The sequence below is a fragment of the Maniola jurtina genome, chromosome 5, assembly GCF_905333055.1.
Source record: "Maniola jurtina chromosome 5, ilManJurt1.1, whole genome shotgun sequence".
NCBI classification, from domain to species: Eukaryota; Metazoa; Arthropoda; class Insecta; order Lepidoptera; family Nymphalidae; genus Maniola; species Maniola jurtina.
Window position 1 is genome coordinate 536,809 of NC_060033.1, and position 27,601 is coordinate 564,409.

The following is a 27,601-nucleotide window of genomic DNA, read 5'->3' on the forward strand; positions in this document are numbered from 1 at the left end:
TTATGTCATAAATAAAATGCGTTGTCATATTATATTGCCATAAGAAGGTAGGTACAAAAGAAATGGAACGCCATTTCCTATTTGTGTGAGACTTTTGAGTGAAATAAAAAGTTTTGAAGTACTTAAAGTGTTAGAAACATCGATGTATGAGAAACCCTTATCAAAGCCTAATAGGTAAATTTTGTAAATCACATTTTTCTTAGTTTTCTACATACCTGGCCTGAAATAAAGAAATGTTATTTTATTTCTTTGTTTTTTAATCCTCGACCCAAAAATAGGGTTGTTATAAGTTTGACGTGTGTATCTGTGTATGTCTGTGGCATCGTAGCTCCTAAACTAATGAACCGATTTTAATTTTTTTTTTTTTTTGTTTGAAAAGTGGCTTGATCGAGAGTGTTCTTAGCTATAATCCAAGAAAATCAGTTCAGCCGTTTGAAAGTTATCAACTCTTTTCTAGTTACTGTAACCTTCACTTGTCGGGGGTGTTATAAATTTTTAATTTACACTTGTTGTACCTACCTTTATACCGTATTATCTAAAGAGTAGATAACATAGAAATAGAATATTTGAACACACCTCCTTACTTTTCTTTTTAAAGTATCTAATCGTACTTTTACCACTTTTCAATAAAAGAAAATTGTCACGCTAAATTAATTTTTAGGTTTCCGTATCCCTAAAGAAAAATGAACAGTTGAATCAGAAGAATCTGAAGAATCTGATTGATTGATCTGTCTATCAGCTGTCGTATTTGTCAAGACCCGTAAAAAGAATCAAAACCTATAGGGTAAGTAAGTACTTCCCGTTGACTAAAGCTCTGGTTTCCTCCAAAAGCGCTGCCATCATGTAGCGGCCGTAATACAGCGGTGAATGACGTCACTAGAACGTTGTCTATGTAAACAATATGGCGCGGTTTCCTAGATAACGGTAATTGACACCGTAACGTCAAAAAGCGGTACCGCCATTTGCATGACGGCCGTCTTGTCGGTGTCGAAGTGTCTGTCAACGTTTTTTCATGTAGCGGTGAAGGTATTTTCAAGCGTAATATTAATTTGTGTGTCATTTTAAAATATTTATTGTTCAAAATGAGTTTCATCAACTGGACCAGCGAGGATGATGAAATTTTAATTGATTTTGTGCGGGTTCATGATGTGCTATATATGTGTGTGTGTGGTCTGTTCACCGTAATAAAACGGACAATGTAGTCTTGAACATTCCACATGTTTACGGCCGTCTTTTTGAGGTCATCATAATATAGCGTCCGTTTACAAAACGGCACCGCTTTTGGAGGAAACCATAGCTTTAGAACCTTGATATTATTATTTGGCTGGTAGCATTTTCTTATATTTAGTAAATGTAAAGGGGAAAATCCGAAACCTGTGACTTTGTGTTTCTTGTACGATTGTACAGGTGTGTCAGTCTACCTCGCACTTGACCAGTTTTTTTCTATTTTTGTTTAATTTTTTATTCAACACCACTGTTTTTATCAGGCACGAGGCACTGATAAGGAAGTTAGGCCAATCGCTGTTAAGGATGCCTCGTGTCTTCTAACCACCAATTAATTACAATTAAAACCAGTTTCAGTTATATCAACTAATATGGACTAACTAATGCATACCAGTCGGATAGTAGGTACAGCTAAGTAATCAATTTAAACCCCCGACCCAAAAAAGGGGTGTTATAAGTTTGACGTGTGTATCTGTGTATCTGTCTGTGGCATCGTAGCTCCTCAACTAATGAACTGATTTTTTTTTTGTTTGAAAGGTGGCTTGATCGAGAGTGTTCTTAGCTATAATCCAAGAAAATCGGTTCAGTCGTTTGAAAGTTATCAGCTATTTTCTAGTTACTGTAACCTTCACTTGTCGGGGTGTTATGAATTTTTAATTTTCACTTGTTGCCATCTCCTTCTCGGTATACCTATTACCGTGAATTAATTTATCCGCTCCGTCTCAAATTTTTGCTAAGAATCTGTGTCGTTATTACACCCTTACAATCGAGGGGTAGTAATAAAATAATAATACTTTTAAGCGAAGTACTCTTAAGCACCAATTGGGCGGCTCTACCCAACTAGAGTCATCGTAGCGACCTTAATAATGTGACTTATACCAAAAGCGCCGTAGTAGGTACCTACTTAGGTTAAGGTTCGCTTACATGGGTAATTTGTATTACTCAATTCTAGGCAATTTAGTCAATTAGGACGTCACGATCATATAAAGCAATTTACCTGCCTGAAAACAGTAATGTTGCTTCTTATAGCGCCACATAGAACAACAATATAGAACAACTAGTAGTTGCTGGCAATGGACGAGGTTTACTTTTATTATAAAAAAATAGCGAGCAAATGAGCAGACGGAGCGAGTCACCTGATGTTAAGTGATTACCGCCTCCCATGAACATTTGCAGCACCAGAGGTACCGCCGATGCGTTGCCGGCTTTTCAGGAATTTATTACCCCATGTTGTAATCTAGTGGTAACACCGCTGATAGAAGTTGATTCCACAGTTTGCATGTGCGTGGAAAAAAAGGATCTGGCACAACGGGCGGCGGAAGTGCACCAGGCGTGCGGTGCGGTTACTGCACACAGCTAACAGAAAAAACTATCATAAACTATTTCTTGCTGATTCTTCTCGGTAGGAAAGGCATTCCGAACCAGTGGTAGATGCTTTTGACGATTCAAAAGTACCTACTTGTAAAAGTCTAATTGAATAAAAATACTTATTTAGGATTTGAATTTGAATCAATGATTTACGCACACGTTCATAGTTCATTATTTTCACAAATTGATCTCTTGATCAATTTGCCCAGCAGAATCGGCTGTTGTGGTAGGGCTTGGTCCCTTTAAATAAAATTATCCCGTCTTAGTTACACTGCTAATACTTTTCGTCTCGTCTATTCAATGAGGCTTTTCGCTGAATGTGGTCTAGCCTTAATAAAAGCATTTCGAGATCAAATCTCTCGCATCGCACCCCGCCCTTGCCTGCTATTGGTTGATTCAATCATAACCGTCCACCAATCAGGCTTCGGCTTGCTCAACCCTCTTTGACATTTGAATATTTTAATAGAATTTTCTTCAGTTATTTTTTAACTACTGTACAGTGAAGATCTGCGTTAAAAATTGCGTGCTTTTGTGGTGACCAGCTGATTTAAACCGTGTTTATGCCAACAGTGACGGATATAACCGGAAATACAGGTTGGATAGTAAGGAGTATTTTGTGTGTTGTAATAAAATTAAATGAATTATATATTAGGTAGGTATATAGGTTGTTAAATGCAGGTACCCGAAGGGTGCCTACGGGACCATATTACTAAACCTCCGCTGTCCGTCCGTCCGTCCATTTGTCTGTCAGCGGGCTGTATCTCGTGAACCGTAATAGGTAGAGAGTTGAAATTTTCACAGAATAGATATGTTTTTCTATTGCCGCTATAACAACAAATGTTATAAATTTCAAAATCGCCATCATGAAAATTAAAGAAAAAAGTGTTAGGCATTTCTTCTAAGTACGATGGTACGGAACCCTCCTTGTGCGATACGAGTTGCACTTGATCGATTTTATTATTTATAGGATAGGTACCTACCTAGTTTTACCCATTAGGTATTAGAGTAGGATTTGACCATAGTCTACCAACCAGGCCAATTGCGGATTGGCAGATTTCACATCTTACCACTAACCTATCACCGCTCAAAGAATAAAATATATTATAAGTACCTAAATATATAAAATATCAAAAACGAAGTGTCTGCTAGCTTTTTGGTTAATAAATTACCAAATTAAAAAAAAAAACGAGAATGAAGGCACGGGCATCAAATAATAATAATCAAAAATAATTTTCTAAATATTTCTTCTCATGCAACGATGTTAAATATAGCGCGTCCGCTGATACCAGCATCCGCTGATATCTTACAATAGCCACTGTTTGATCAGTGCTTCATAATTTACTGATATTTCTACTAAAGGACAAAAATAAATTACTAAGTTACGGCTAGAATACAGAAAACACAATGTCTAACTCTAGAAAGTCTTGAGATTGACGGGTTCGATACGTTCAAACGAAATAAAGATTATCTGCAGATTTCTACATAATTCTAATAATGAATAATTAATAATAACTACATAATCATCACTACCCATTTTATGAATGCAAAAGTATGTTGTCCTTTAATTAATTTAAATGTATTTCATTTAATTAATTAATTTAATTTAAAAAAGTTAATTCGAAAAACAGCACATTTCGGATTTTTATACTTAGCTAGTTAAAATTAAAGTACAAAATACTACACCTGGATTAATGGATACAGCCGTGGCTTAAGAGAGTCATTTTTTTTTAAATCTGCTTTAACAGAAGATTCACCGCGTCTTCGCTTGCCACCTTCGCCCCCCATTATGCTCAAGAACTTCGCCACTTTGTTCCTCCTTCTTCATTCTACCACAGAACGGCGAGAAACCGTGAATTTTGACTTGGTATCCTTATGCGATCGATATTCATACTACTCGCACAAATCGTTTTTGTTCAAGGTTTGTGATAAAAATCCCTAATAAGGTGTGGAATGCTCTTCTGGCATCCGCATTTCCTGCTAAGTAGGTACCTTCTTGGCAGGAATCACGGATTCCTATAACCTAAATACCTTCAAAGCAACAGTGAATCCTAGACATCTTCTGGGAAAGCGCGCTAGAAATCAGGTTACCAAAAGATTTTTTTCTTTTAGGTCAAGTTTCTGAAACTAGTCAGGCATGCTAACGTGAGTTTTAGTCATGTTTTATTAGAGCATGTTTTTCTGTGCTCAGTATACACAATGGCGTCGGATCAGGAGTCGTGCTCGGATGAGGAGCCCGACAGCGAGATGCTGAGCGACGACCTGTGCCTGCCCGACAGCGATGACGACCGCCAAACCTCCAGAAGTGTTCAGGTACCTACGTGAACTTGTAACTTTTTGACTTGTCAAGCGTTGAAAAGCTATGCGGCAAAAATTTACAGTATCTATTCTTTTTCTGGTACCTATTTGACCAGCAAGAGCTGGTTGTCTGTTGAAATTATTTTTGACGAGTAGTAGGATCTACCCACCAATTCTGTTTTGTCATTAATTGTCAATTGCCAAGAACTTCTTTTGCGGACAATATATTTCTTCCTAACTGCTTATTGTCCATCACTATGAGTTGGGAGAATCCATATCTATTGTGCCAAGCATATGCACGAAATCGCTGCTTTCCACGCGCAAATGCTGGGAAAACTTTGCCTAAATCTTTCAATTGTTGCTGCAGCAGAAAGATTTTGCATAATATGCCAATAACAATTATCCTCCATTTTTGTAGAGCCTGCCAGAAGACTTCCCGGCAGTAAATTCCTGCGTCCTCAGACCACCTCGGAAGCTGTTCACCAACTGCCGCGAGCGTTGGCGCCAGCAGAACGTCAGCGGCGCCTTCGCCGAGCTGAGGCGGCTGGTGCCAACCCATCCGCACGACAAGAAGCTCTCCAAGAATGAAATACTGAGGATGGCTATAAGGTACACTAGCTTTATATGGCCCTGTAGACCCTGAGGTGGTTGGAGCCTCTACCGTGGCCCCAACAGTGCCATTTTCCAAAATGTGAAATGTGATGCAAATGGAATTGGTGTGGCCACATTATGTGTATTCATTCAGTCATCTTTACTGGATATAAAATTAATTTTCTCAAGAGTATTCAATAGAATATTTTTTATGTTTCTGCAAAAGAGTCTAATTTGCTAAGGCAATATTTTATTATTATTCAGATACATCGGTCTCCTCTGCGAAGTTCTTGAATGGCAAAAAAATCATGGCCTAGGGACGAACAAGGAAAACTCAGGTCTAGCCATCAAATGTGAGTCTCCATTGAGCCCGACCTCAAGACGTCTAAGACTCAAGAGACCTTACGATGATGACACCAAGAGGTCCTATGATACGGACTACGTGAGGTTTGGAAATGAGGAAAATGAATTAGTGTTTAGAAGAAACTGCCAAAGGAATTTCCAAAGTAAAACGGAGTTCTTCTTCGGAAAAGACCACTTGAAAGTTCTGCGGAACCAGTATTATATACCTTCACATTGGAGGCACATGCCGTTCAGGAATTTGGGTGAAAGGAATGGAAACAATCTGCTGATGATCGCACCGGCGAGCAAGGGAGACGAAAAGGATGGTAATTGTAAAGATAAAGCTGATGGGAAAGATAAGTGAAATGTTAATATTGGAAATTTATATGTCCCGTAATACCCAAGTGACGTGTTGGGTTTGGTCTGGTACGGCAAATTTCGGTAAGATTTTTAGACCTTTTGCAATTGCTATAGGCAATCATTATAAGTTAATATTTAGTCTTAAAAACCAATACACAGCTGTTATAGATACTGAAAACAGTTCTGACTCACTCACTGATTGCCTAATCAAGGCCCAGCCCAAACCCTAAAGCCTTAGAAAGCTGAAATTCCTTTATAATGTAGACAAGGAATAAAGCTAGACTTTTGGAAATTCCAACGGGATAGGGGATAAAGAAGATTTATATTATTGTTTTTTGAGTAAAACGAGAACTGACCGAGCAAAGCCGTAACAAATTTATGAGAATTTTGTTAACAATTTGCAATTATTTATTGCTTTAATGGTTGTTGGTGATAATATTCTTTACTTAATTGGTTTATAAGTTGGTTATGAATTTAAATTACCATAAGATTTTTATGAATAGCTGTACCTACATAAATAAAGTCATTAAACTAACTATTTATTGATGAATGAGTTTTATTACGATATGGATTTACTCCTGGAGGAGAACTAGAACCCAAATTCATCACTCCAAAAATCCTGGAGAATACCGGCAACTTTTTAAATAAACCAAAAAGTTAAGGAGATGTCACGGAATTAAAAAAATAACGCAGGGCCAGTTGCGGTTATAAATTATTGCAGCTATAGGTTTTCTTGACAAACGAGACAGACGAACAGACAATGAAATGATCCTTTCTTCTTTTTGAGGCACGGAACCCTAAAAATTCCTGGAGAGAATCATTGATTACTTTTATAACCGAAAATTAAAGAGTTCTCACGGATAAAAAAAAACTGAAATACACTCGAACAAAGTCGCGGGCATTACCTAGTAACGATATAAAAATTTAAGTAGCAATAAAAAAATAAAAATGTGATTTAATAACGCTAAACCATCAAGTTAAGCCAATAATAAGTTTCCTTATGGTGTTTAATCCCACACCGCACGCCTGCCACGCGCCTCCTAATAAAACTGGTGATTACTGATAACACTGATAAGGGAGCTGCAGAGCGCTTGGGCGCAAAGTAATTGTTATTTTACGAGGGAGAGACTGACTTTGGGAAAGTTTTGGGGTTGGCAATTTTTTATAACGTTGACAGGTTTGCGTTTGAAAAAGAAAGAAAGGAAAATGTTTATTCAAGGCAATAGGTTTTTTTTTTATTGCAAGATAGGCTTGTGCTTGATGACAATAATAAATGCCGATCTATTATAATATAGTGGTAAAGTTTGCAAGTTTGTCCGTAGGAAGTAATCTCTGGAACTACGGGACCGATATTGAAAATTCTTTCACCAATAGAAAGCTACAGTATTCCTAAGTGACATAGGTCATATTTTATTTTCAAAAAAATTAGAGATCCTTACAAAACTTGTAATAAAGTCGCAAGTGCTTAACAGGGCTCTCTCCGTCACTCGTTTCATACAATCGTAGTTCCAATTTCATTTGAATATTAAGCAACCAAAGTCCATGAAATTTTGCAGACATATTCTAGAAACTAATATCTGTGTCTGTGGTGTTTTAGATTTTTCTAAAAATATGTAGTTTTAAAATTACAGGAGCTCAAAGATTTGTGTGAATTTTTTTAAGACCGCGTAACTTTGAGACCGAATATTTTAACAGAAATCTGGAAAACCACAGACATAGATATTAGTTTCTAGAATATGTCTGCAAAATTTCATGGACTTTGGTTGCTTAATATTCAAATGAAATTGGAACTACGATTGTATGAAACGAGTGACGGAGAGAGCCCTGTTAATAAAAAGCAATGATGAGTTCTAGGTTGGAGTGCACTTGTCTCAAAGATGTCTTCACTCTTGCCTTGAAGGTTCTTAGGTGATAGAATTTTTGAATCGTCAAAATAATCTACCACTGGTTCGGAATGCCGTTCCTACCGAGAAGTGAAATCGTTTCTATATAAACGCATAGGTGGTTTTATTTATTTTATTTTGTATTAAAACTGAAAGAAACATTGAAAGAGCGTGCACATTGGGTGATAACAGAAAACTTAGAAAAAGCAAAGTAAATACTTAGTAGTACCTGCTATGTATTTACTATGGGTTTAATAAACGACTCAATGCTTATTTCACCAACGTCGAGTGACGTTTAACCGAGGAATAGATTAGGCGTACTTATCTTAAATTTCCGTTATTCATCGTGCATCTCCTATTTTTCTCCTATTTTTTTAATGCAAGATGTAATCTCATTGTAAAATATAGACTCGGTAACGCAGAAGTTTGCAATGACAGGTTAATATTATTGTAGGATCTTGGTTCCTCACAATTTTACGCGGCTTCAGGGAGAAAGGACTAAAATAAACAAACACATTTAGAAAAAATAATTTATTTTATTTTTTAACATCTGGCCATGACTGGTTTCAAGTTCAGGGACTGGTTACTTCTTATGCCTGCGCCAGACGCTTGTGACAAACAGCAAACAGCAAGCATGTGGACGGTTGTCTGCGTATGCTTGCCAAGCAGCGCTTTGGAGCGTTCCGATTGGTAGGCAAGCCAGCTGTGGTTGGCCGATGCTTGCCGTTTGCTGTTGGCCACAAGCGCGAAAACTGAAAAGCCTGAAGCGCCGGCTTTATAATTCAGTCTTATTATTCTTATGCCATGCCCTGAACTCCCCGATGGCTTTGAGGACATCCTTGGCGAACAGTTCAGGTAGCTCAAACGCGAGGAAATGGCCTCCGTCGCCCAACGCTGTGTTGCGTATTAGATTTGGGAATTTCTTCGTGATAGCCCATGTTGGTGCGTAGAAAAGCTCGTTCTTAGCTTGGATTGATATTGTTGGGACTGGTGAAGGGATCCTGCAAACATTTTATTGGTTAAATTAAAATTTTATGGATTCAGAGCATTAAAAGTTCATGAGGAAAGTTTTTATTTTCCTTATGTCAACAATGTTTTAGGCACAGCAGTTTTCTCTCATAGCAATCGATTAGATGGGACTCGCACTCGAAGGGTACCATACTGTTTTACAACATCGTAGATAGTAGGTACATGGGGGTCATTTTGAATTTTTTAGTATTTGTTGTTATAGCGGCAATAGAAATAAAAAAACCGGCCAAGTGCGAGTCAGACTCGCGCGCTGAGGGTTCCGTACTCGGGTAATTTTCCGACATTTTTCACGATAAATCAGTTTTAGAATGTACAGGTAAAGCCCTTTCATAATATGATACCCCACTTGCTATATTAATCTTACTTTGAAAATTGATACCCTAAATAACACATTATAATTTTTACTGTTTTTTTTTAACTGGGACAGTATGGAAAAATCCAAAACCATGGGAGATACAGGGGAACCTGTCTTAGGAAACTTCAGCTCTTTTTTTGTGAAAACAATTTTGGCATAGTCAATTTTTGGCCAAGCGTGAGTTGTCCATAAAAATCAATGAAATTGACTAAATTTTTTTTAAATACTGATCGACTCAGTTTTATGTAAGGATCATTTCATTGTACGGAAAGAAAAACATTGGGACAGCAGAGGTTGGTCAAAATTAATTATACTAACTCATCAAGTCGCAAGCTAGCATATCTAGCGTTGAAGCTCTCCGCATAGAGCCTCATGGCTGACGTCATGGAGTTGGTCGAGAAGTACACCATGACATTATCAAGGAGCTGGTCCTTCGTGAAGCGGTATGTGAGACCCCCATCCTGGAGGTTCCGATGCTGCTTCCTGGTCCACGTTGAGAACTTCTCCAGCATATACGCTGCGAGACCTGCTGGCGAGTCTGACAAGGCCACACCTAAAATAATAAGAAAATTGATCATCATCATGACTAACCCATCGCCGGCTCACTACTGAGTAGGGTTCTTCTCTGAGGATTTAGATCACAGTTGGATTGCGGATCGACAGACTTCACACACCTTTGAGAAAATTATATTAAACTCAGGCATGCAGGTTTCCTTACGATGTTTTCCTAAAAATAAGTGACATTATTAATTACTTGCTTAAAACGCACATTCAACTTTGAAAAGTTAGCGTTCCCAGGAATGAACACCTGGTTTTATATATCCCGGAAAATCAAAAAAAAATTTAAAAACCTAAATCCACGCGAAACTTAAGCTAGCTTTGACTAGCTGACTAGCTGACTTCAGCTAGTCAAATATAATTTTCTCACCAATAGTATCAGGTTTAGTAGATTGTAAGTGCATATAGCCCGTCTCTTCGAGCAGGTTGCTATAAATCTTCGACAGCGGGTACATCCTGTCCTGCAGATCAGCGCTGATCACCAGGGAGGGGAAGATGGAACCCAGGACTGTGGAGATTGTGTACCATGGTGACATTGGGAAGGGCATGTTGGTGTGGTAGCCCAGTATTTCCTGAAAACATACATCAACTGTGGAATCAACTCCCATCAGCGGTGTTTCCACTAGATTACTACATTTGGTTATTCAAGGAGCGGACAATCAAATTACTAAATGCATCGGTGCTTCCTCTGGCGCTGCAAATGTTCATGGGCGGTGGTTAATCACCGTCAGGTGACCCACCTGTTCGTTTTCTCGGTATTTTTTAATTTAAAAAATCATCACCGTCATCGTGATCAATGAAGTACACATTCTGTGAAAATTTCGATTCTTCACTAAGTACGGTTCACGAGATACAATCCGCTGACAGACCGATGGACGGATGGACGAACGGACAGCGGAGGCTTAGCAATAGAGTCCCGTTGGTACTTTTCTAGTAGGTACTTACGAATAGGTAGGTACGTAGACTCTTACGAATTCCTTTTTATATTGTATCCAATTTTTATTTGGAAACCATGTGGTTTGACCTCTGTAATCCGTTGTATTACCTCAGGGAAGAAAGTCGCCATGAGTTTGCCAATCAGAGACCCCCAGTCGCCTCCTTGGACGTAATACTTCTTGAAGCCTAGTCGCTGCATCAGGTTTCTGATGACCACTGCCATTTTATCTGCACCAAGTCCAGCACGCACGGCAGCCTGTGACCATAATGCGAAAAGATAAATAAAAAACCGGTCAAGTGCGAGTCAGATACGTAGGGTTCCGCGTTTGCAAGTTAGCGATAGTGACAACGCCATCTTGACGTGATTTTGTAAACTAATCATTTGGTCGCAATTGTTTTCTTGATGTCATAACAAATTCACGTTTTTCGGATTTTTTCCTTCACTTGTGCTATAAGACATTGCTACCTGCTCACGATTCTAAATCTATGCGGAAATAGTACCTATGCCTATAGGTAGGTTTTCTTTCAATCGTAGTTGCCTCATGACTGAAGGAACCCTCTGTTATTGAACAATGAATGTTGGTGCGGGTGACGATAAGATTGTTCTTATCCAAAATCCATCATACTTACTACTATCCTGTTAAAGAATGCTTACCAAATTGTAAATAAAATCGTGGCGTACTTTAAAAATTACCCATAGATAGATCCTAGGCCTAAGTATAAGATTTTGCCACAGAATATAGGTACTTACGCTCGAGAACCCATAACCAGGTAAACTAGGTACAATAAGTTCGATAGCGAAGTTCCGATCCTTGCTCACGGCTGTCAGCAGGGGAATGGCTTCGTAGAACTCCCGCACGGACCCTGGCCAGCCGTGGAGGAGGAGCAGTGGCACCACTTCCGTACCTGCTGGAACCTGAAAGAAAGAAATAACAAGTAAAACAGAGTTAGTAAATGCAGGCATCAGTTTGAGGATTTCACGTAGAAGGAGTACTTACATTTGGCTTCACTCTTATAAAGTGAATATCTAACCCCTGTATGTTAGTCTTGAAGTGTGGATATTTGTTGAAGAAATTCTCTCGCTCCCTGAAAAAACATTCCAAATTGTACAAAATAAACTGGCAACAAATTGAAGTCTTTCTACGACCTCAATCCTGATCTATTAAGCGGCCATTAGATTATGTTGCAGTATCGAGGGCTGCTAAGGCAGATTGGTATTTGGTACCGGGTGCCAGCAAGTGCAGCGTAACGACCCGTTCGCACTGTCACATCGGAATCTTTACGGGAATTGTTTTTTGTTGGATCCGATTTAGTAGCAACAGTATTCCAATGCACACGTTCACACAAGCATACGATTGTAGGATCCAGCAAAAAAACAGATCCTGCTAAAGTTATCCGATTTTACGATGTCAACAGCTGAGTTGAACGGGGAGCGGGTGCGGGCGCCGGGCGACCTTGTGAACACACTATCCGGTTTTGTAGGATCCGATAAAAAGTGAATCCGATAAAACTTGACGTCGTGTAAACTGGAAGCGAGGTGATCTCCAACCATTAATCTGACGACTTAAAAAAGGTGGCGGGTAATGGCGGGTACTCTCTTGGCAAGGTAGGTATGTGTCCAACAACGGATGCAAACAGCCTGATTGTTTGGATTGATATGACAAGCTTTTGCTCTGTTAACTGGCCACTAATGATAAAGAAAAATTTATTGCACCATATAAATAACACCATAATAATTTATTCTAAATATATATTTGTTCAAACCTGTTTAATTAAGTGGATCTAGTAGAGTCACTAATATTACCATACTTCGTGCTGCCATCTTGGACTGCATTAATCATTTAGGTGAACACGAATGAAAGACTTTCACAGACATCAGATAAAATCGTACCTGAATGGATACTCCTCAGCCCAGTATTTGAGCCAGGTCTCTAGCTGTTTGCTGTTGAAGCCATACTCGAACGCAACACCTTCTAGTGGTGGTGCTAAAGGGTGCCGGTCCCTCAACCTCTCTTTGAGGTCTTTAACCATCTGTTGAACAGAAAAATTAAAGTTCCTCTTTATTTGATTTCAATTTTCTCTGTTATTATTAACAGAAACATTTCCTAGACACATTTATAGTTGTAAACATGGAAGGTGATTGAATTTTAGCTATTGTGAAGTTTGTATAAAACAAAATAACCTAGTTTCTTCACTAGAGTTTAAGGGTGTACTTCTTATATGCGCTTCTACATACAAACGTATTACGCCTAATATTATATTCTTTGTTGTTCTAGATCTATAACTAAGTGATATATCGATTTATTTCTCCATTATCTATGCCCTAAAATAATATAGTAAAATTGTTTAAATTTATTTGTTGGATATGCTGGTCCGCGATGGTACGAAGATTATCTAACACATTGTAATTTCTTAAAGTTTCTAGAATCACATGACACTTACCGACTCACTGAATTGAACCTTGAAAGGTTTTATTTCTTCAGTAACACTGTCTTTCAGTATTTCTGAGCCCCACCACTCATGTAGGTCTATGTCGGGAAGAGGCGGCGCGGGTTTCAGGTACAAGTAGGATAACGGCACTAATATTACCGCTACCAATGCTACCAGGACAGCGAGAAGTATTCGGAACATCATCTGAAATAAAAGTAATAATATTTCCTTTATTAAGTACTAGAGGATGCCCGCGACTTCGTCCGCGTGGATTTAGGTTTTTAGAGATCTCGTGGGAACTGTTTGATTTTCCGGGATAAAAAGTTGCCTATGTCAATAACAGGGACGCAAGCTACCTCGGTACCAAATTTCATACAAATTGATCAAGCGGATGAGTATTTAGGAATCCCGCGGGAACTGTTTGTTTTTCCGGGATAAAAAGTAGCCTATGTCCTTCCCCGGAATGTATCCTAAGTCTGTACAAAATTTCATTAAAATCGGTTCAGCGGTTGAGCCGTGAAAGCGTAGCAGACAGACAGACAGACAGACAGACACACTTTCGCATTTATAATATTAGTATGGATTTCTTCATTTTCTGTTAAGAAATTCTTTGTACCTACTAGCCCGGAGTTACGAAGTTGGCAGTGTTGCACTCCCGTGCCTGGGAAAGCAAGTAAAGCCGTCGGTCCTGCGCTTGATCTCTCTCCGGTCGTGTCGGAGTCCGTCCCATCAGGTTACGAGAGTGAGGGAATAGAGAGTGCACCTGTGTTTGCGCACACACTTTTGCTCTATAACAGGTATCTCCCGCGCATTGGGTTAATCTCTATGAAGATTGGCAGCTGTTGCAGACATTCGGTCGGTACGATTAATCCGTCCCGCCTTTGCGCTTTTGGTTGTATTTTTTAATTTTATTTTTGGTTCATCATCATCCCAGAATTCATACATAGTTAGGTACCAAATAGTTATAGGTTTTATAAAAACTGCCATACCACTTCCAGGTTAGGCCGCTTCCATCTGAGGGTGAGATCTATAAACCGCACTCAGACTTTGCTTAGACTTAAGCCAGAGTTAAAACGAGACAGATGTATATCTCTCACATAAATCTGTCTCGTTTTAACTCAATCTTAAGTCTGAGCAAAGTCAAAGTGCGCTTTATAAATCTCACCCTTAGACTGCATTACCACCAGGTGAGATTGCAGTCAAGGGCTAACTTGTATCTGAATTTAAAAAAAGGTAGATACTCTGTGGCGGAGATAATCTTATGAAAATTGACGGAGCAGGCTCACAAAAGGCTGATAATGATGATGTAGCTAGTTTTATCCATCAGTAGGTAGGTAAAAATGTGTGTAAAATCTTATCAGTGTGATAACACTTTTAGGTAAGTAATTAACACTTGTAAATGTATGCAATATGACTGTTTATGGAGAATATCTACTTACATAATATTACAGCAGGGAATCTTTAAATACCTGATTTATTATTACAAAGTTGATATATTAATTAGCACAGCGTACAGACATTAGCGTCGCTGTGTATTATCACACCTACCTACTTTATATCAAAGATTCATTTTACACTATCGCACGGGTCTCCTCTTCGAATGAGATGGCCTTAGGGCCTTAGGCCATAGTCACCAGTTTGGTAGACTTCACACACAAGTTTGTCAATTTATTTATTACTAGCCGATGCCCGCGACTTCGCCCGCGTGGATTAAGGTTTTTCGAAATCCCGTGGGAACTCTTTGATTTTCCGGGATAAAAAGTAGCCTATGTGCTAATCCAGGATATTATCTATCTTCATTCCAAATTTCAGCCAAATCCGTCCGGTAGTTTTTGCGTGAAGGAGTAACAAACATACACACACACACACATACACACACACACACACACACACACACACACACATACAAACTTTCGCCTTTATAATATTATAAGTGTGATTTTCCGCTACTGTTTCGCTTGCACATAAATAAAGCAATACGTGCAAAAAAGACAACAAATCAGATAACCCTACCTTATTGTTCCACACACGTCTACCACAAAACACTGGTAAACATTGACTGGTTACGTTTCTATTTTTTTATAAAATTACCAAAAATTATCAGTTATCTTATCGTCGCTGTATAATAACACGAATGTAGATTTTATTACAATGGTTTAGAATTGTGTTTACTTTGAAATACGACTTTTTATTACGGACTTACTAAATTGTCCGTATGTGTATGACCACGTTGGTAATTTGATAAAAGTTCGTTTCAAAACACACAATATATACCTTATATAATACTTACCTATCTACTTACCTAATGAACCGGACCAAGGGTCAACTTCAATTTATTTGATTACACAGAATGACGTGGCATCTTGGTGTTATCTAGTATGAATTTATAAGGATAAACTAACTAACTGACATATTTATCAAACGTAGAATTCAAACTGGGCCTACAAACTTGAAAATTTATGAAAGCTCATTCCAAAATCCAAGCAGGGCCACCCAGGTCGGCGAGGACTATGGCCTATGAGGAGTATTGCTGGGCAGGAGTAGCTGGTAGTAGCGTACATTGCAATGTAGGCTTCTAGTTGAGGAGAATAGCATCATCACCATGATCAACCCATTGTCGGCCCACTACTGAGTACGGGTCTCCACTCAGGCGCATGCACTGCATAGGTATACCTATGCACTGCATAGGTATACCTAACGACTGACCACAGGTCGTGGTCAGTCGTTAACTTGACATGGAAAAAAACCGGTCAAGTGCGAGTCGCACTTACACACGAATAGTGCCCCATCATCGTACCTACTAAAAATCTTGCTGTCCGTCATTGGCTTGTAATTTTTCGGTATACTAGACAAAAAAATTGCAAGCTAATGACGGACAGCGCATCATGATGTGAACTAATTTTGACCGGGAATACAAATCTTTATTTTTTTAATGCACAAATTCGCGGTTTTCGCATTTTTCCTTTACTTGTGCTTTATGACATTGTTACCTGCTAAATTTTGTGATTCTAGGTCAACGGGAAGAACTTTATAGATTTTGATTTCCTCGTATAGACAGACACAACAGACAGACAGGCAGAAAGACAACGAAGATGCGTTTTATCTTAGTTTATAGCCTCAATAGCTCAACGGTTGAGGGGCGGACTGAATTCCGAAAGGTCGGCGGTTCAAACCCCACCCGTTGCACTATTGTCGTACCTACTCCTTACACAGCTATGCGCTTAGTTGGAGGGGAAAGGGGAATATTAGTCATGATTAACATGGCTAATAATCTTTTTTAAAAAAAAATCCTTATTTATACTGGTCACCCAACCTAATCATCATCCTTATAATCTCCCAAATATCAATGTGCAATTCAATTAGCATAATCAAACACTTCCTTTTATCAGAGTTGGGCAAATCAGGAGCGTGGCGGTCGCGTGCGCAGCGCTAATATTGTCATGAATCTGTGCTTTATCCCCGAGGAGGAGGATTAGGTATTCATGAGCATAAACAATGGGAGATCGGCTGTAAACAAAGTAAATTGAAGCGTTATCGAATCAGAAATGAGAAAATCTATAGGAGAACCTGGGTAACCGACATAGTCAAAGTCAAAGTCATTTACTCAAATTGGGTACCATTGTGCACTTTCAGATTGTCAAACAATGATGGAGTGTAGATAATTAGTTGATAGTAGTCGCAGGGAGGACATAGCTCCTCTGTCCTTCAATCCGCTGTAGAAAATAGTGGGAAGTGGGTGGATAAGATGGCAGAAGGCCAATGTGCCATGTGCCGTTGTAACCAGCGCGGGTTAGCGCGGGGGTTGTGCGGGTTGTCCCCATCCCGATTTTCCCCATTTCCCATTTTGATCCCATCCCATTGATCCCCATTTTGACCTGTCGCGTACTATAGGTACACTAACAGGCTGTAACTTGTCATACTCAAAATATTAATATCAATTTGTTAATCAATAACTACTGGTATAGGTATGTATGTATAATATTTTGTACGGTTATCTCAGACCCGCAGGCGCGTGGAGTCATTTGTCGATACTATATTGCATATTGACTCCTGCTGGGGTAACCACGTGTAATTTCAGGTAACGGACAATTTCTAATTGACTACCAGAGAAAATAGAATTAATAAAAATATAATAAACTAACAACTTTGACGCCCCCCTCCCCCATTTCCTTATTTTGTGTGATAAAAAAATGATAAATATGTTTAAGAACTCTACTCAATGAGCTCTAAACAATGATACCCTCCATGCTGGGGTAAGAAAATTTTACTTTCCGGCTCATTTTTCACGTATAGGAGCCCCCCTGAAAAATAATTTAATTGAATTTCTCGCCCAATATTTGGTTTTGGATCAATGTTCTAGAGCAAATGCCAAAATTTCAGTTTTGTAACTCATTTCTTCTACGGCCTATCTTGTGACACACGGACAGACAGACAGTGCGTAAATTAATATTCTTTGTACGAAACCCGTTTCCCAAGCGGTCGAAGGGAATAATATCGCTGAAAACGTCCTAAAATAAAGGCAGGACATGGTAGCTTTACTCTCACCCTACAGTTTATTCATGAGTGGTCAACCCCAAGGGATTCCCGCCCTTATTACTCCAAATCCCATAATGTATGGGTGGATGAGCGATTTGAAACTCGTTAAGTGATATTTCTCACGTCTATTGCGGAGTTAGAGGGTTAGAGGGTTGGATTATTGCTATTTTATTTATTACATAAAGCCATCGAAATATTAATACTTCATACTCAATACAACACACTACTACATACCTACACATATCAATATATTCCTGATTGTTTACTTACATATCTAGTGAAGACTGTGTAGAGCAGTATTTATACATCCATGTGTAGAGCTTGCTAAAAAGTGTTCTTAGTAATAAGTATAGGATTGACCTCGCTTTCCTATTATATTTTGTACTATTTATTACCTGCCTTAAAAAGCTTTTCTTTCTTTACATGATTTGTTGATGTAATATCAAATTCTAGGTCTAATATAATAATTCACAACCGCTATAATTTTGTACCTACTGATAAATGTATCAAACTCAAAATTATTCAAAGTAGATATATATGTACTCCTTTTGATTGTCAGAATTTGAAACTAAAAACTTAAAACTACGATTTCTCTGCAAACTGCAAATTAAAACGAAACTTTAAGGTTGCCTGGCCTGAGAACGTTTTTAGCGATCACGAATTTTACTTTATTCAGTTTGTATTTTATGTTTTCTTTGTGCACATAAAGAATATTTCATTCATTCCACATTCATTCAACTGATTCAACCTCAATAAACTTTCTGAAATCCCACAGTAGCATATCTCAGACCTACATTGTATAGATAGGTACGTATGGAAGTTAAACTCCACAGATCACTGGTATTTCCCTCCCACCCTCTATTTAGTTACCCTTATCTGCGAAATGCACGCGTGCCTTTACAACCCCGCTTATGCAAACAAAGGCAGGCAGGGTGACTGCGATTTCACCTGCCCCCTGTCAAAAACTTTATCAACTAGTAAAATTTTCAAAATTTCAAAAACCCTCGACACATTTTTATTGGAATTAGGCTGGACACTAATTTGTATTGGTCGGATAGTATTAACCGGTTTAATAAGAAAACTAGAAAAGAGCTCATAATTTTCAAACGGCTGAACCGATTTTTTTGGATTATAGCTAAGAACACTCTCGATCAAGCCCCACCTTTGGAACAAAAAAAACTAAATTAAAATCGGTCCATTCGTTTAGAAGCTACGATGCCACAGACAGATACACACATACTATCCACATCTAGGACACACAAACATAACATTGGGTCGGGGGTTAAAAATGGTTAGGTAGGTAAGTAAACGACGACTGTAAACATGTAAACATAGTTTCAGCCGATCGTAAAAGCGTCATATATCCATCTATCCATTCGGACAGTTTGAAATTAGGTATCATATTGTTGGTGTAACAAGTGTAAATTAAAAATTTATAACACCCCCGACGATCCAAAGTATCTGAGTTTTCCAAAACATCATTTTCAAATAAATAATAAATAATTATGTATTTAGGCAACGTCCATCTTGACAGCTTGACATTTGTCTATTGACATAATATTATGCACCTAACGGTTATGTAACCTTCTTTTCTACAAGAAAACTAGAAAAGAGCTGATAACTCTTAAACGGCTGAACCAATTTTTTTAGATTATAGCTAAGAACACTCTCGATCAAGCCACCTTTCAAACAAAAAAAACTAAATTAAAATCGGTTCATTCGTTTAGGCGCTACGATGCCACAGACAGATACACAGATACACAGATACACAGATACACAGACACACAGATACACAGATACACACGTCAAACTTATAACACCCCTCTTTTTGGGTCGGGGGTTAAAAAGTCATTGCTGAGAAGAACTTTTTTATGTCTACGTATTAATGATTGAGTAAAACATACCTACTAATATAAGTAAAATGCGAAAGTGTATTTGCTTTTCATTCAATCACTCCGCAACGGAGCCTCGGATTTTTTGTACCTATAGATATAGTTAAAAACCTGGCTACTTTTTATCCTGGAAAATCTAAGAGTTCCCGCGGGACGAAGTCGCGGGCACCAGCTAGTATACTTATAAAAACTTGAAAAATCAACGCTTTGTTAGCGACAAATTTTCGATAAGCGCTTCGTCTCAGTAGCTTAAAATAAAAGAGAGAGTTTTTGTTTTAATTAATTCTGAAAGAGCGCCACAAAATTGAGGATTAAAAGAATTATTTTTACAAGAAACTTCTTTTGAGAAAAGCGTATCAAATGATTGGGGTACTTTTACGCTAAATCTGGAGTACCTGTATTCAGTTCTAGCTATTTTGATATAGGTATAACTGATTGAATGACATGTTATCAACATATCGATGGCGAAACCACCGAGTCCATAGAACAGAAAGAGTTTTTGCAAGTATGTATCTCTTTATGACGCAGGCTCCCATTAAGAAAGGATTTCCAGAAATTCCAGAGTCGTGTAGACCCGGGACGAATCATCTACTTAAATATAAAAGAGAAACTGACTGACTGGTATAAACTAACAACTACCAACTACCAATTAACAACCAATAAAAGTTCATCGCACTGGGTTTAGAAATAACTTGAGATTTTGCATGTAAATTTTCTTTATAACGTAGATCAAAATCTTCACCGAAGAAAACTTGCGCGGGTGGCTAGTCTAATAAAAAAACCGCGTAACAACATAAAAAATCTTTTATACAAAACGTTATTACTCTATCACAGTTCAGTTTTGGTCTTATGGAACTCCTTAAAAGCCTTGACTGCTTTGTAGACGTCTTTGGCGAAGAGTTCAGGAAGCTCGAAGGCCAGGAAGTGTCCTCCATGGTCCAGCACGGTGACTCCGAGGAGGTTGGAGAACTTCGAGCTGAGTATGTTGGGGGGCTGGTAGAAAAGCTCGTTCTTAGCTTGTAGCGCCCAGGTCGGCACTGTTGTTGTGTATCTGGGTAATAAAAACATAGTTAATAAAAAACACCGGCCAAGTGCGAGTCGGACTCGCATGCGAAGGGTTCTGTACCATCATACAAGATATAGGTACCTAACACCTTTATAGAAATGTGCAAGTTAATAACGGTCTGCGCCATCTATATGTGATTTAGTGAATTAAATATTTTGTGAACTTATTTTAATTTTTTTTGTGTTATGATTTTTTCCTATATACTTGTGCTATAAGACCTACCTACCTACCTGCCTTTCATGATTTTAGGTCAACGGGAAGTGTCCTATAGGTTTTTTTGACAGACAGACAGACTAATAGACAGATAACAAAGTGACGGACACATGACATTGCCGGTAAGGTGGTAATTACCCACGGCCGAAGCCTCCCCCACCAGACCAGAACCGAGATTTCGAAATTATAAAATTTCAAACCACTGCCGGGAATCGAATTCAGGACTTCCCATAATAAGACAACTGCGCTTGCCACTGCGCCAGGGGAGATTGTCAAAGAAGATGATGATGATAAACATGATGAATCAAGTAAAAATCGCACCCATCTATGCCTAACGCTCTGTTCTTATTGCTCATGGTCTCAGCATACAGCCTCATTGAGGTGGTGATAGAGTTGGTGCTCCAGTACACCATGAGGTTATCAATCAGCTGCTCTTTGGAGAACCGGTAGGAGAGACCGCCGTCCTTGAGAGAACGGTGTTCGAAGCGCGTCCAGGTTGAGAACTTCTCTAGTATGTAGGCGAGAAGACCAGAGGGCGAATCTGAGAGGGCAACTCCTGGAAAAGAAATAAAGGTTTGTGATAGAGATTTTATGGTCATCTGCCGTAATTTAAACTATCAGATATCGTGAACAAACAAGATAAAGTTAAACACCTGCGAACTGCCGATATATAGCGTATAGCAGTATTATATAGAATTGTTTTTCTCTCGCTCGGTGTATTTTAACATTGTACCTACTATATTTAAGTTTAACTCTGAATTTTTTCTTCTTTCATTTGATATACCACTCGATACAATAGCAAAAAAAAATAATTGTATTTTGGTAAGTTTTTTTTTAACTTACCAACAGTATCAGGTTTCGTAGCCTGCAGATGGAAGTAACCGAACTCCTCCAGAACGTATGCGAAGTATCTGGACAGAGGGTACATTCTGTCCGCCAGGTGAGGTTCCACCACCAGGGAGGGGAAGAATGCTCCAATCATGGTTTTGAAAGATGTCCAACCATTCTAAAAAAAATGAAAAAGTGGAGCTATATCAGCTGCAAATGATATTTTTATAGTCAAAAGGTGTGGAGTTTTGATACCACCATCACCACCACCACTACATTTTGATACCACGAGTCTCTGTTGTTCTTGTGTTTAAAATCATAACGTCAAGCAATATGATCTGAATTTTATTGGTGTACACTGTACATTCAGTTTTACTTTTCGTTAAGTTTTCCGCGCAAACGAATTTTACCGATGGGACTTATAAAAGTGGTACAGTACCCGGCAGGCAATATTATACATCGACCTTTAGAAAAAGATAGCGGTTACGTAGAGCGTTGTCTTTGTCGTTGAGACCGACAAAACGTCACATTCACATAGGTATGAGTGACAGAGATAACGCTTTACGCGGAGCCGAAATCCCTTTCTAAAGGCCGATGTACATATTTCCTACCGGCTACTGTAGTACTTACTGTAGGTACTCGTAAATAAAATTTGCTTTTACGTACCTGAACGAATAGCATATTGGAATGGAAGCCCAACACTTCGTTCTGGAACATAGTGGCCATGGAACTGCCGATGCCGGCTCCCCAGTCTCCACCCTGGACGTAGTACTGCTTGTGGCCGAGCCTGTTCATCAGGTTCTTGAAGATCACTCCCATTTGGCCAGCTCCCAATCCTGGACGGACTGCTGCCTGTTAAAAATATTAATTTTATTTACAAGAAACTACTGTTTAACTATTTACTGAACACTTTAAATAGGGGCGCTTCGTTTGATTTTGGTAGAATTGATTCTAAGACCCAAAAAAGGATCCAAAGTTTTCATGTGTTTTTTTTAATTTCAGCAAATAGTAGGACTATCTACCAATTTTTTTTCACATATATCCCAAATAGTGTATGATTTATAAATTTTTTTTATATTATTACACATGTCAAAAAACAGAAAACCATAATTTTACTGGGTTTTTATATTGAATGGTACCAGCATGGATTTCGGAAGCGCCTTTACTTATTCTGAGGGGTACCAGTATGAGCTTAACTGATGTATCTGTAGAGATAAGACTGGGAGCTCTGGCCTCAAAAATTTACATCAAAAATCAGGATGACTTCATTTCCTTGGGTCCTAAGGATCCATCCTACCAAAGGAAATAGGTATCTTGTTCAAGAAACGCCGTATAAAGTGCCTTGAAGATGTACTTACATCTGAAAATCCATATCCAGGCAAGCTCGGAACAATGACCTCAAATACAAAGTCATATCCATCAGCTTTTTTCGTCAACAATGGAATAGCTTCGTAGAACTCTCGTACGGAACCCGGCCACCCGTGCATCAAGAGCAGTGGTACTGTGGTCACTCCGGCAGGTACCTGAAAATGTTCAAGGTTTACCACTTAATAATTAATCATCACCATATTATTTCACCAAACACGGCCCTCCGTTTTCCTCCCCGCCACCTTCTTTAGGTCATCGGTCCAGCGAGCTGGAGCCTGGAGGTCGTCCCACACTGCGCTTACCGGTACGCGGTCTCCACTCCGTGTTTGGGGGCACGCTCTTGGAAAGGCCTATGTCTAGTAGTTGACGCATGCAGGCTGATGGAATGGAATGGAATTTTATTCCAAGCAAGTCCATGGTTAAGACGTCTGCCCCCTATTCGGAAGGTCGAGGATTTGATCCCATGCATGCATCTCTAGCTCTTTCTAGTTATCGCACTTAAATGTCACTTGCTTTAACGGTGAAGGAAAACATCGTGAGGAAACCTGCATGCCTGAGAGTTCTCCATAATATTTTCAATGGTGTGTGAAGTCTGCCATCCGCATTTGACCAGCACGAATGGCCAAACCCTTCTCATTCTGAGACGAAATCTGTGCTCGGTAGTAAGCCGGTTAGATGATGACGATGATGATGATGATATTTCAAGCATTATCATATCATAACTCATGCATGATTGATGGAGCAATGAATTATCCAGATATTTTTCACGCAAATATCTATCAGTCATCACATGAAACGGTAGGTTATCCGTCTCCAACGGTAGGTAATTCGTCATTAATAGTAGTTTATTCGTCATTAACGGTAAGTTATTCGTCACTAACGGTAGGTTATTCGTCACTCACGGCAATGACTGAGACAAAACTTACAGAAACCTTATCAGAGGTACTTCTGACTTACCTGAGGCTTGACTCTGATAAAGTGTATGTCCAGACCCTGTATATTCGTTTTGAACTGTGGAAACTTGTTGAAGAACTTCTCTCTCTCCTGGAATTTGTATTCCTCTGCCCAGTACTTCACCCAGGGGTCCAGTTGCTTGGAGTTGAAACCGTATTCGAAGCCGACATCTTCGAGGGGTGGCATGACCTCACGATGATTTTTGAGACGTTCTTTCAGATCACGAATCATCTGGAAATTGTTATATAAATATTTTAAAATATAATTTTTAGGGTTCCTTAGAAATAGCCCTTATGATTTACCATGTCACTTTTGTCTGACTGTCTGTGTGCCCGTCCGTCCGTCCATCTGCGACTTAGGTCAGAGTTAACTTAGTTTGCCTGTCGTGATCGTGTCGTGCCGATACAGATAATAGAACCTACCTCTTGGCCAAACCTGATTTCGAAGGGCTTGATGCTGGCATCTGTTTTGCCCCTCAGTTCCAAGGGTCCCCACCACTCGTTGGGGTCCAGCTGTGGGGGGAAGCCAGGTGTTTGCGCGTTTAAGAATAGCCATATGCCCACGCTGATCAAAGCCAGGCTCACTACGAAAAGGAACTTTGCCATCTAAAAAATTGAAAACTTTACTTAATTAATAAGAAGGATAGTTATTATTACTTTAGTTTAATAATATTTAGTTATTAATAACCTATCGAGTTAAACTAAGTTGAACCTCGGTAGCTCAACAGTTGAGGAGCGGACTGAATTCCGAAAGGTCGGGGGTCAAACCCCACCCGTTGCACTATTGTCGTACCCACTCCTGGCACAAGTGACATACGAGTACTTTAAGTAAAGACGCTATAGGCTACTTTAATCCCGGAACATCAAAAAAAAACCACTGGATTTATAAAAACCTAATACGCGAGCGAAGTCGAGGCCATCAGCTAAGTAATTAGTATTATGAAAATGCAGCATCATGTTGTTTTCAAACGAGTAGTTAGGACGTTCTTAATATATTTATAATCGAGGATACATGGGTCATAGGTAGGTCTGTATATTAAATAACGACAGCTACATAGGTATATATCATTATGTCAGAAGTACATAACTAACTAGGTAAGTTACATACCTACTATAATTACAGTAAGTAAAGTTCAAGGGTAGAATGGTTGCGCAATCAGTGAAGACTTTTTGATATATAATACGTAAAATCTACATAAAGTAATATTTAAAGTAGATAGGCTAGGTAGGTATTATCTGATAACTCAATAAATTGTGTAAACACGAAATAAGTAGAAGCGTCACTCAGAAAAGCAGGTATTATTTTAAATAATTTTAACGAATGGAATATGCTCCCAAAGCCTACGCGAAGAACACAGATCTAACGCGTAGAATTTATCCTAGAGTTTTAATATAAAAAAAACGAATAGTAAAATAAATAATTTAACAAGAGCATGATTGGTGTCACAACATTTAAATTCAGTTCCAAGATCTAAACGGAAAATATTCAATAATAAATAATCGCTTCGAATCTCGGAAGGAGACTGCACTAAAAACCTTCAAAACACCCGTATTCATGCAAGTTCACTCTTGTTGGACTCCTAGCAACAGATCAGATATCGAATGAACCAAATATCGATTTCATTAAACTACCTTCAATATAAATTAATAATTTTATTATATTTTCTGACAATTCAAATCAATTTTTAGAAATAACCTTGCCCACAGAAATCCTGATAAGAACCTAATTCTGTGGTGTGGCCCCAGTATCAACTTTACCTGTCAAAATACAAAATTCTAAATATTTTTATTCAATTAGACTTTTGCAAGTACTTTTGAATCGTCAAGAGCATCTACCACTGGTTCGGAATACCTTTCCAACCGAGAAGAACCAGCAAGAAACTCGGCGGTTTGCTCTTTTCAAAGATTTGATATACAATATTATGCTATATATATAAGTAATGAAAGTTCCGCGCATTGCTGTCTTCTTATCACTGAGCTTATCATCATCATCGTCAACTGGTAGAGTGTGGACGTCTATCGGTTGATGACCGACCATAGCCTGTACTATGAGGTATTCTGGGCTAGAAATGTCTTTTGTAAGGTAGCCCACACGATGGGTGCCCAACGAGTCACACTCAAATGTGTCACAGTGTGACTCGTTGGGAATTCATCGAAATTCTCCCATCGGGTCACACTGGTCATGGTCTTGCATCCGCCTGAATCCAGCGGCTACCCCTGCGATTCGTTTGATGTAGACTGTCCATCTAATAGGGTTGAGGGTCTACCAACACTGCGGAGTGAGATCGCCTTTCCAGCGCCTTGGAACCCCACGTATATCGGGTTTTCGAACTATGTGCCCTGCCCATTGCCACTTCAGCTTTGCAAACCATTGAGCTATATCTGTTACGGATTTCTTTCAGGTTTCTTTCGGGTTCTCCTACGGATCTCCTCATCTCCAAGCACAGCTCTACGTCGCCCATTGAGTGATTCTAATCTTTCTTATGAGGTCCATATAGTTACCGAATATATCTCGGATGCAAAATAATGTCATCACGGGCAAAACGCATTGTTCGAAGACTTTGGAATTTTGGACGAATTCAGACATTTCTAAGGTTTCTGAACGGGTCCAGTTGAGTTAGATTCGGCGGCTAACCTCTTTCTCGAAATTGGACCTACCTAGCTGGATTGTGTTCGAGGTATACATACCTACTCGTCTACAATTTCAAGTAACTACAGAGTTTTCAACGATTACTGGGTGCAGCGGGACGTGAGCATCAGACATGATTTAGAAGAGAGACCGGCATGCTATAGATGTCTAGCTAACAAGCTAAACAAATTACATACTTATACCTACTTAATTCTGTAATAAAATGCATTGTACATAGCTGATATTATGGCCTAAATAACAATGGTTATTATCAGAGAAGAGATAAAAATGCAATAAACTCTAGTAAATAAACAAAATAAACATTAACGATTAGACTCACCGGAAAATGTACGAGTATAAAAAACAAATCAGAGCACAATACCACATGCGTGTGCGCACGCAAGCCTACGCCATTGACACTAACAAGATACTAAACTCTAAAGTGAAGTTAGTTACTATTGCCACTTGACAACACCTAACGATATTTTCATGCTTGATAAAGCGAAGTCATTCATGCGATTACATCAAGTAGGTAAGTACCTACCTACCTAGGTCTGTCTGCCTCTACCTAGTATAAAACAAAGTCGCTTCCCCGTCTGTCTCTCTGTACGCTTAGATCTTTTAAACTACGCAACGGATTTCAATGCGGTTTTCATCAATAGATAGAGTAATTCAAGTGGAAGGTTTATTTATATGTAGGTATAGTTTAATATTATTTTGTTGAAATATGATGATAATTTTTGGA

At 38.9% G+C, this 27,601-nt stretch overlaps 2 protein-coding genes across 3 annotated transcripts; one reads left to right on the forward strand and one right to left on the reverse strand.

Moving 5' to 3' along the window:
• Window positions 1-3,083: 3,083 nt before the first annotated feature.
• On the forward strand, window positions 3,084-6,726 carry LOC123865608. Of its 2 annotated transcripts, none has more exons than XM_045906760.1 (4): window positions 3,084-3,186; window positions 4,781-4,902; window positions 5,306-5,496; window positions 5,743-6,726. In XM_045906760.1, exons 1-4 carry the CDS (start codon window positions 3,153-3,155, stop codon window positions 6,182-6,184), a joined length of 789 nt encoding a protein of 262 aa, XP_045762716.1. In that variant the 5' UTR covers window positions 3,084-3,152; the 3' UTR covers window positions 6,185-6,726. The 2 variants fall into 2 exon arrangements, with proteins under 2 accessions (XP_045762716.1, XP_045762717.1); XM_045906761.1 differs by having other exon boundaries at window positions 3,123-3,194.
• A 1,854-nt stretch (window positions 6,727-8,580) lies between these two features.
• Window positions 8,581-27,302, reverse strand: LOC123865609 (juvenile hormone epoxide hydrolase-like). The gene is made up of 17 exons (XM_045906762.1): window positions 27,197-27,302; window positions 24,651-24,833; window positions 24,232-24,459; window positions 23,265-23,429; window positions 22,573-22,758; window positions 21,922-22,084; window positions 21,400-21,634; window positions 20,656-20,850; window positions 18,130-18,133; window positions 13,384-13,575; window positions 12,833-12,972; window positions 11,940-12,027; window positions 11,693-11,857; window positions 11,051-11,197; window positions 10,376-10,577; window positions 9,766-10,000; window positions 8,581-9,064 (listed from the first exon to the last, which is right to left on the reverse strand). The coding sequence occupies exons 2-17, from the start codon at window positions 24,831-24,833 to the stop codon at window positions 8,839-8,841; spliced, it is 2,754 nt and encodes a 917-aa protein (XP_045762718.1). The 5' UTR covers window positions 27,197-27,302; the 3' UTR covers window positions 8,581-8,838.
• Between the last annotated feature and the right edge of the window lie 299 nt (window positions 27,303-27,601).

Bases quoted from the DNA above. Each gene is read 5' to 3' on its own strand.
- LOC123865608 (XM_045906760.1), top strand. From the start codon at position 3,153: ATGCCAACAGTGACGGATATAACCGGAAATACAG. The intron at 3,187-4,780 runs GTTGGATAGTAA...TTCTGTGCTCAG, and splicing joins GGATATAACCGGAAATACAG to TATACACAATGGCGTCGGAT. The intron at 4,903-5,305 runs GTACCTACGTGA...CCATTTTTGTAG, and splicing joins AAACCTCCAGAAGTGTTCAG to AGCCTGCCAGAAGACTTCCC.
- LOC123865609 (XM_045906762.1), bottom strand. From the start codon at position 24,833: ATGGCAAAGTTCCTTTTCGTAGTGAGCCTGGCTTTGATCAGCGTGGGC. The intron at 12,973-13,383 runs GTAAGTGTCATG...TCTGTTCAACAG, and splicing joins AGGTTCAATTCAGTGAGTCG to ATGGTTAAAGACCTCAAAGA. The intron at 10,578-11,050 runs GTAATACAACGG...GTATGTTTTCAG, and splicing joins TGGCGACTTTCTTCCCTGAG to GAAATACTGGGCTACCACAC.